Source organism: Alexandromys fortis, unplaced genomic scaffold (genome assembly GCF_014885135.2).
Source record: "Alexandromys fortis isolate MF-2015 unplaced genomic scaffold, M_Fortis_MF-2015_v1.1 scaffold_243, whole genome shotgun sequence".
Lineage (NCBI taxonomy): Eukaryota > Metazoa > Chordata > Mammalia > Rodentia > Cricetidae > Alexandromys > Alexandromys fortis.
The window spans coordinates 581,665-591,113 of NW_026068121.1; the positions used below are offsets into that span (position 1 = coordinate 581,665).

At 51.9% G+C, this 9,449-nt stretch overlaps 1 protein-coding gene across 1 annotated transcript; it reads right to left on the bottom strand.

Moving 5' to 3' along the window:
- Positions 1-691: 691 nt before the first annotated feature.
- On the bottom strand, positions 692-8,911 carry Arrdc5 (arrestin domain containing 5). Its single transcript, XM_050125195.1, has 3 exons — positions 7,942-8,911; positions 5,205-5,410; positions 692-3,244 (listed from the first exon to the last, which is right to left on the bottom strand). The coding sequence occupies exons 1-3, from the start codon at positions 8,285-8,287 to the stop codon at positions 2,726-2,728; spliced, it is 1,071 nt and encodes a 356-aa protein (XP_049981152.1). The 5' UTR covers positions 8,288-8,911; the 3' UTR covers positions 692-2,725.
- Between the last annotated feature and the right edge of the window lie 538 nt (positions 8,912-9,449).

Here is a 9,449-nt window from a genome sequence, read left to right on the forward strand (position 1 = left end):
AGGATAACATTAAGACTAAATTTAGGGGACGGACAGCCAGCCAGATCTACATAGTGGGTCCATCTCAAAAACAAGATGGCATAATACTTGGGGGAGTTGATCCAAGGGATATTTTAAAACTGTGTTACATCTATGTATTTGGTGTGTAGAGGTCAGACTAGAGTATGCCGGCATCCTTTCTCTCCGCCACGTGGTGCCTGGAGATTGAACTCTGGCTTTAACTGGCAGCAAACTCCCTTCCTAATTGATTCATCTTGCTGGCCTCCAAGGAACTTTTATTTTGTCTCATCGACTGAGGCCATCATCCGTGTTGGAACGAGAGGCATTTGCAACCACTTCTGGCCTCTTTTCAAAGAAATTAGGGGTTGGGTGTCGCTGCTCAGTCAGTACACACCAAACTTGGGTTCTGTCCTCAGCACTACATTCCCAGGTGGGCTCCATGCTGTCACCCCAGCACCCTGGAGCTGGAGGCCGGGGGATCAGGAGAGTTCAAGTCAGCCTGTTCTGCACAGTGAGTTTGAGGCCAGCCTGGGTTACATAAGATTTTAGGCAGGAAAAACAAAGATTCTAGATGAAAGAGCTAGCCCTCTGTCTGCAGTGTCTGAGTCCTGACGTCCCCACTCTGTCTGTCTGCAGTGTCTGAGCCCTGACGTCCCCGTGTCCCCACTCTGTCTGTCTGCAGTGGCTGAGCCTGACGTCCCCGTGTCCCCACTCTGTCTGTCTGCAGTGTCTGAGCCCTGACGTCCCCGTGTCCCCACTCTGTCTGTCTGCAGTGGCTGAGCCTGAGGTCCCCACTCTGTCTGTCTGCAGTGGCTGAGCCTGACGTCCCCACTCTGTCTGTCTGCAGTGTCTGAGCCCTGATGCCCCCATGTCCCCACTCTGTCTGCAGTGTCTGAGCCCTGACGCCCCCATGTCCCCACTCTGTATGCAGTGGCTGAGCCTGACGTCCCCGTGTCCCCATTCTGTCTGTCTGCAGTGTCTGAGCCCTGACGCCCCCATGTCCCCACTCTGTCTGCAGTGGCTGAGCCTGACGTCCCCGTGTCCCCACTCTGTCTGTCTGCAGTAGCTGAGCCCTGATGTCCCCGTGTCCCCACTCTTTGGAGGACACATTATAGCCACAAGTCCTTGCTTTTACTCAGCACCTGATGGCCAGCCTCTGTCCATATCTACTCTGTGGCCTGTGTGGCCAGGGTTTTACGCTGCCCCTCACCACAGGCAGCTGGGGGACATTTAACACGCAGGCCCCGGCTGTCCCCGCCCCCTGGGCCTCATGGCGCCAGCTGCCCGCTGTCCCCTGTGAGAGGCTGGGTGGTGGCAGGCTTGGGGGAGGGGCACAGCTCTGAGACCTTGGCCCACCAGGCTGTCCCAGCTTCTTCCAGACCCCCTGTGTCTCCTTTGTCCACCACATTCTGGCACTCCAGCTCCTGTGAGAGGCAGCCACTAAAATCCTTGGTTCCTTGTTTCTCTGGGCTCTGAGACAGACCGTGCAGGCTGCCTGGTGGCTCCTGAGGCGACTTTAAAGCAAGCGGGCCCAGTGGGCAGGCTTCACTTTATAAATATTTTGGCTGGCCCAAGGGCTGTGCCCTGTGGGGCCTGTAACCCAATCCCTCAGGGGCCACAGGTCCCAGAGAGGGCAGCCTGGCTCATGGTGGCCAAGCGGGCTACTCAGAGCACTGCCAGAGTCCAGGACATCCTAGTCATGTTGTCACGCCAGTGGGGACAAGCTGTTCCTGCTGTCTCCTGGGTGGAGACTGGGGGCTGCTGTCCTGGTGACCACTTTGAAACTGAATAAGTGAACACGGAGGTGTTGCCTTGACCTGGGGGGACATCCTTAAGTCCTTCTAATTGACAAGATAAGTGGGCTCCTCCCACCAGTCCTAGGTGGTGGGGAGACTGGTCACTTCACTGGTGGCTGGGGCTTGCAGTGTGGATGGTCCTCCGGGGGCAGCTACAGTCACTGCTCCCCCCAGAGCTTGCAGCTGTGTGAGTGGCTTAGGTTTCTGGGAGGGGGGTTATTTTGGGGTTGGGAACCAGGAAGAATGAGGGGCCCTTCCGCGGAGGACAGGAAACCTGGTGGCCCCAGCTGCCTTCTCCCATTGGCCCACCTGGCATGGTGAGTGTCGTCAGTCACCACACAGGAAGTGTCCGCAACGCTTGCCTGTGTGAGTCACTGAGTCTCAGGGGTGGAGGGGGAAGGAGTCTCCCTGTGAAAGTTGCAGAGCTGGATGGAATGTTCCAAAAAGCATTCACTAGGTTGCTAATGGCAGTATGGCATAGCACTGACAGAGTCTCACAGAGCCCAGGCATTGCTGACAATGTAATATATAATCGGAATGACCTCAAACCTCTCAGCCTCCCCAGTGCTGGGACAGTGTGCCACCATGCCTGGCTTTGGAGACCTCTGTTTAGAGGTAGATACTTAACCCATGGGAACTTGGCCCACAGTGACTGCTCTGGCAAGACTTAAGAGACACGTCTGTTCCCTTCAGACTGGGTCTCACATAACCCAGGCTAGCCTGGAGCTCGCTAGGTAGCAGAGGCTGCCCTTGAATTCCTGTTCCTCCAGCTCCTGAGTGCCAGGTGACAGGTGCACGCCCTCACACCAGGATTGTGTGGTATCTGGGATAGAGCCCAGGGCATTGTACCTGCCCTGCTAGCCCCAGGCCCAGCAGACAAGCAGCTCGCTTAGAGTTACAATAGGCTTTTAATATTAAAGTTCAGGCATTCAAACCAGTTGGTCCTCATTTGGTGACTCAACCACCTGGGGGCAGCTGTCCTGGTCTTCCCTCCTGCTGGTGATGATGATGGGGAGCCGGGCTTTGACGGTGGACAAGGACCAGGGGAGGTGGATAGTGACGACTAGCTCATAGCTCGTTTGCATGATCTCGTTCTCCTGGGAGCAGTTGCTCACGGACAATACCAGTGGCAGGGTGAAGGCACTGACCACTGTGGTGCTGTTGAAGGCTGGGATGTGAGCGTTGGCTACCTGTCGCAGCAGCTCACTGCTGTCCGCCCGCTGGCGCCGCTCGGCATTGGGCGTGAAGCCCTCGTACTGCACGTGGGCGTAGAGGGCAAACACCACCGTCTTGATATACTTGCCTGTGTTGTTGCGGATCTCCGTCGTGAATGTCACATTCTCACCCGGCACGAAGGTGTTCTTGACCATCTGCACCTGCAGCCTCACCCAGCCCTGGCTACAGCAGCTGTAAGATACCTTCTTCTCCACTTCCACCAATATGGGGTTCTATAAAGGAAGAGGATAGACCTGCTGAGGACCTCTTGCTGCAGCTCATGCAGGCTGTGGGGGATGGTGGGAGGACTTGAGACCCAGACTTCTGTCTCCCTGACTTGTGTCTCCAACCCTAGGGACTGTGGAGCACCAGGAGGCTCAGATTGGAAGATTGTTGGTTCAAGGCTAGCCTGGGCCACAGAAGGGACAGCCAGGACTATAGAATGAGACTTTTAAAACCTATAGGACAACGCTGGCGGTGGGGGCACACCTTTAATCCCAGTACTCGGGAGGCAGACGCAGGTGGATCTCTGTGAGATTGAGGCCAGCCTGGTCTGCAGAGCACGTTCCAGGACAGCCAGGGCTGCACTTTGTCTGCAGTGGCTGAGCCTGACGTCCCCGTGTCCCCACTCTGTCTGTCTGCAGTGGCTCAATGGACAAAGGCACCTGCCACTAGGCCCGAAGACCCAAGTTCAATTTCCAGGCCCCACGTGGTGAAAGGAAAGAACTGACTCCCATAGGCCATCCTCTGAGGCCCATACACTTGCTGTGGGCCCCCTTCACCAAGATAAGTAAATGTTAAACAGAAGGAAAAAGAAAAGTACAATCAGGTTAACAAGGTATCCTCATAGGGTCAAGGGTCTACCAATCTTTGACCTTCTGACATCACCTTCCATTCTTAACCTCTGACCCCTGCATCTCTCACCCCCTCCCTTTTCAGCAAGGGGGCATTTCTCTCTGCCTGCTACACCAAGGCTGAGCGATTCCCTTCGAGCCCCTCCTCTGTGTGGAAAACTTCAACTTCACGGGTGCAAGAGGGCCTCTGCAGGCCTCATGGAACCCGCCGCCGAAAGTGAGACAAAGCTGGGGTTTACAGGTGGGCTTCCTCGCCATGCCTCCACACTGAGCTCTGGGCAGCTCCAGGGCCTGTGCACAGGCTGAACCCCCATTTGCTGATAAGTCACCTTTAGTCCTCATGCAGGCCCCAGAAAGGGCGTCTGACCCATCCAAGGGCACCCAGGGGCATCTCCCCTGTGCTTGGCTGTGAAGGTGACAACCTTTATCTTGGGACTGTTTCACTGGACTAAGCCAGGCCCGAGCTTCTACCAGTCTTCTCTCTCTCTCTCTCTCTCTCTCTCTCTCTCTCTCTTTCTCTCTCTCTCTCTCCCCCCCTCCCCCCATAGTGTCATGGGGCTATGAAGCCTGGGCATGCTAACGGTTCTCTCAGCGGCACTGAGGAAGTACTGGATCGTTCCCTGCAAATGTCCTGGGCCCTGTCAGGTGTTGGGCCTCCTGGCTCTGCCAGAAGCTTCCGCGATGCAGCAGCCACTTCCACCTGGACCCTCACTTGACTTTTAGGAGGTTTGGGGGTGCTGGTGGGGAGCTCTATTATGAACTGTAAGCTGCAAGATGTCCCAGGGCCAAATATCACAGGATGTAAAATCACAAAGTTGAGAGTCATCCCACCTACTAGGCTCCTGCTTTGGTTTCTGAGTTACCTTTTTCATTTTTTTTTAAATTTATTTATTTATTATGTACACAATATTCTGTGTGTATATCTGCAGGCCAGAAGAGGGCACCAGACCCCATTACAGATGGTCGTGAGCCACCATGTGGTTGCTGGGAATTGAACTCAGGACCTTTGGAAGAGCAGGCAATGCTCTTAACCACTGAGCCATCTCTCCAGCCCCCCTTTTTCATTTTTTTTTTTGTCAATTATTTTGTGTGTGTGTGTGTGTGTGTAAGGCTGGGGGCGGGGAGCCCAGGTTTCAGCATGCCTAGTTAGGTCAGGGAGTTGGTTCTTCCCTTCTCTCTTCAGATGGGTCCTGGAAATCAAACTTAGGTCATCAAGCTTGGCAACAATCACCTTTACCTGCTAAGCCCTATTCCTGACCCCTGGCAAGCCGCCTGTTGTGGAATCACGCTGAAGCCTGGCTAGGCAGCCCTACCCTTCCTGCTCCCATCTCCCGGGTACCTGGGTGAGGTTCCGCTGGCGGAATTCAGAAATCCCTTGGACTAGTAAGTACAGCCTCTTCTTGGCCAGGATATGCTCTCGGCCCATGCACAGGGCCTGCACAAAGTAGGAGACGTGGCCGATCTTGCTGTTGAATGTGGATGGAAGCCTGGGAGGTAAGTTGAAATGGAAGTCAAAGGTGTGGCTGCCTGCCCTTAACCAATTATCTGTAAGCAAAACACACCGAGGCCGTGCGTGAGAACCTTCCAGAACCTTGTCTGGTAGCAGCACTGGGGCTGGGGCTAACCACTGACTAACACCCTCATGTTTTTATTGATCGACATGGGACCTCCTACTTTGCCTCCTTTTCTTGTGAACTTATTTTTCTTTTCTTTTTGGTTCTTTGAGACAGGCTTTCCTTGTGTAACTGTGGCTGTCCTGGGACTCGCTCTGTTGGTTGACTAAGCTGACCTTGAACCCAAGAGATCCACCTGTCTCTACTTCCTGGGTGCTGGGATTAAAGGTGTGTGCCACAACTACTCGGCTATTATATTCCTATTTACCTGTTTCTTTGTGTGTGTACCTGTGTCCAGGCTTGGCAAAAGTGCCCTTGCCCAATGAGCCCTCGTGTTGACCCTCCAGACCTCCCCCCATTTTGAGATAGTGTCTCTCTGTGTAGACCAGGCACACCTCAGACTCAAAGATGCCTCTGCCTCCTGAGTACCGAGATTAAAGGTGTGTGCTCTGCTGTTCATCTCTAAACCTGGCTATCTGTACTGAGCAATTTCCGGAGGCATGAGAAGCACTACTTGTTGTATTCAGGGTTATAGGCTCGGCACTTAGCACACATTTGGAAAACAGTAGGTGCTCAATAAATGCCTAGGTAGCTGAAGGAGTCACAGGGTTTTGTGTTAGTCTGACTGGCCTGGAGGTCACTGTGTAGGATGACCTGCTCTCCTGACCCTTCTGCCTCCCTCTTCAGTGCCAAGATGACTGGTGTGCACCACCACACACGAGTAATATGATGCTGGGAACGGAACCCAGCATTTTGTGCCATAGGCTGGCCCCAAACGTTCAGCAGTCCTCCTGCTTCAGCCTCCAAAGTGCTACTGTGCTTAGTTAAATGTTAACTCTTTTAATGAAGAAAACACTTCCTGACACTCGGCTTAGTGGTACAGAGTTTCTCTGTAGCTTTTGTGCCTGTCCTGGAACTAGCTCTTGTAGACCAGGCTGGCCTAGAACTCACAGGCTCTGCCTGCCTGTACCTCCCAAGTGCTGAGATTAAAGAAATGTACCACTACCGCCCAAATGTAAAACCCTTTCTTAAAAACAAAACAAGGTGCTGGAGATGGCTCAGCTGTTAGAGCACTGGCTGCTCTCACAGAAGATCAGGGGTCAGTTCCCAGTGCCCACATGGCAGTTACACCAGCTGCAACTCCAGTTCCTGGGATCTAATGTTCTCTTCTGATCTGGGGAACCAGGTACATACATGATGTTTAGACAGATACACAGGCAAAATATTCATGCATATAAAAAAGAAATATAAAAATATTACAAAACAAAGCCAGGGCATGATGGAGCATTTTTTTTTTAATTTTACTTACTAGCCTCAGTTTCTCCTCCCTCCCTTTCTCTGGCCGCCCCCCCCATCTCCCCTCCTGGAGCATATGCTTTTGTTTTTTTAAAGATTTATTTATTATGTATACAGTGTTGTATCTGCATGTATATCTGCACGCTAAAAGAGGGCATCAGATCCCATTATAGATGGCTGTGAGCCACCATGTGATTGTTGGGAACTGAACTCAGGACTTCTAGAAGAGCAGCCAGTGCTCTTAACTTTTGAGCCATCTCTCCAGCCCTGGAGTACACTTTTAACCCCAGCACTTGGGAGGCATAGGCAGGAGGATCTCTTTAAGTTTGAAGCAAGTCTGACCTACAGAGCAAGTTCCAGGACAGTCAGGACCACATAGTAAGATCTTGTCTCAAAAAACCAAACCAAACCAAATCCCAAATTTGGAAACCCTATGAACACCCACAACAACCCAGTAACACAGTTTGGGAAGGAAACAGTTCCCAGGATGCTCAGGTGAAGTGATGTGGGGAACCTAAGGACTTCCCACCGCCAGGTCCCACCCACAGAACACTCCAACTGCCCCAATGACTGTACCCAGCCCCTGCCCTACAGAGTGAAACAACCTAAACTCTGGACTTGAAATCCTACCAATCCCCACCCTGGAAAGCTCCAAGAAACTCTGTATAAACCTGCCTTCTTTCCTCACAGTCTCGTATGTGAGGTTTGTTGTGCAGTGTGACTTTGTGGTATTCCTTGGCTTCTGATTGCCAGGATACCTTTCCGTCTGAGCCATAATAATTACATATGTCAGAGCTGGATTGGCTGGACTGAGGACTTTGTCCTGAGCGCTGTCTTCCCCTCCTCCCAGGTGACCTTCAGGACCCCTTTCCTGAGTCTCCTTGAGTCTTAGTACCAGAGGGAGATGTTCATGAAAGTTGACAGGAATGATTTCTTAGAGGGTCTCCCACAGCCGTTTGTGGGACTGAATATATTACCTTCCAAGAGGTCATTTTGGATGTCTCTGTCCTGATTGGTTCCCACATCTTCGTATCTTCACAATGGTCATGATTTAACATGACTTCCCTCTACCTAGCTCCAATCCATGTCATGATACTCCCAAGGGATTGTCGATTGACTAGCGGATGTGTTTGCCTTTCTGCCCCCAGCTGCTGGCTGCATCCTTACCTTTTATTGGGAATGTCTTTGTTTTATGTACGTAATCTGCCTTATTATTGCAAATAACATCTCTGCTATAATCACGGGTCTCTCCAATTTCTTCATTCCATTCAACGTAACCCCTACCGACGAGCTCTACTTTCACAACAGGGTCCACAAGGGTACTGTTGAGGGTGAGGACCACCTGCCCGTCTATGTTCGAGCCGGCCAGGTAGACTGTATCTTTGGGCAGCACTACCTCGATGGACTTCACCACAGACATGGGAGGTTGGGCGGGGGGAGACACATCCTTCCCCTCCCCCGAGTGCCACCCAGCTCCCCCTGGGCTCCTCAGCTGTGGTGACCTCTGTGACATCACTACACCCAGAGTTCTGGGAAGGAAGACAGGTTCTCTGCTAGCCTAGGCTGGCCTTGAGCTCTTTCTGTGTCCAAGGATGACCTTGAACTCCTGATCCTGCTGCTGCAGTGTCTGGGACCATCGCTCCCCAGTCCTGACTCTTGCTTTCTAGGACAGCATAGAAAACAGAAACCCTCCAGTCTGTCACCACATCAACTTAGGATGCCAAAGCCAGAAGCTGCCTGGACAACTTTGTGTGAAGTTTGAAGTAAAATAAGCCAGAAGGCTTGGGGGTTTATGCCTTTAATCCCAGCACTTATGAGGCAGGAGGATTGCCAAATTTGTGATCAGCCTGGGGCACGTAGTGAGAGTTTCAGGACACGGAGGCCCGAGCCAGAGGTCCTGATGCTCCGTGGGAAGATCCTGTTCATTGTCCGTGGTCTGTCTTGACTTGCCTTGTGTGATTGCTTTTGTAGACAGTGACATCATGTCTCCCTGTTTTATTATTTAAATAAACATTTAAATTATTTACTCATTTATTTACTTATATGTGTGTGGCCACGTGCACGTGAAGGCTGGAGCTCATGGAAACCAGTGTCTTCCACTATTCGTGTCCAGTGATTGAACTCAAGTCATCCGGCTTGGCAGCAGGTACTCTACCAGCTGAAGCCACCTTGTATGCCCTGGTTTTTAATGTTAATTATTTTAGTGTTTGCATTTTTGAGACAGGGTCTCATATAGTCCAGACTGGCTTGGGATTTGCTGTGTTAGTGAAGATGACTTTGAATCCCTGGTCCTCCTGCCCCTACTTTCCCAGTGCTAGGGTGCCAGGTGTGTGCCCCCAGGCTAGGCGGTATGGGAAACCCCTTGCCACACATATAAAGCCTACCTCACTGGGGAAGGCCCTTTCCCCAGATCTTAGAGATGAGGGCCTGGATACTGTTGGGGTCACAGGGAGACACTTCAAACATCTTTGGAGGGACAACCTTGTATGAGCCCCACAAGATGTGCCAGGTGTGGAAGTGTACCTCTGTTAGCCCAGAATTAGGAAGGTGGAGGCTCTGGAGTTAAAGTCATTTTTGACTACAGAGCAAGTTGGAGGCTAGCTTGGGCTATGTGAGACCCTGTTTCTAAAAACAAAAACAGTTAAACAAAAATTGGAAGTCTTTCTGTTAAGGAC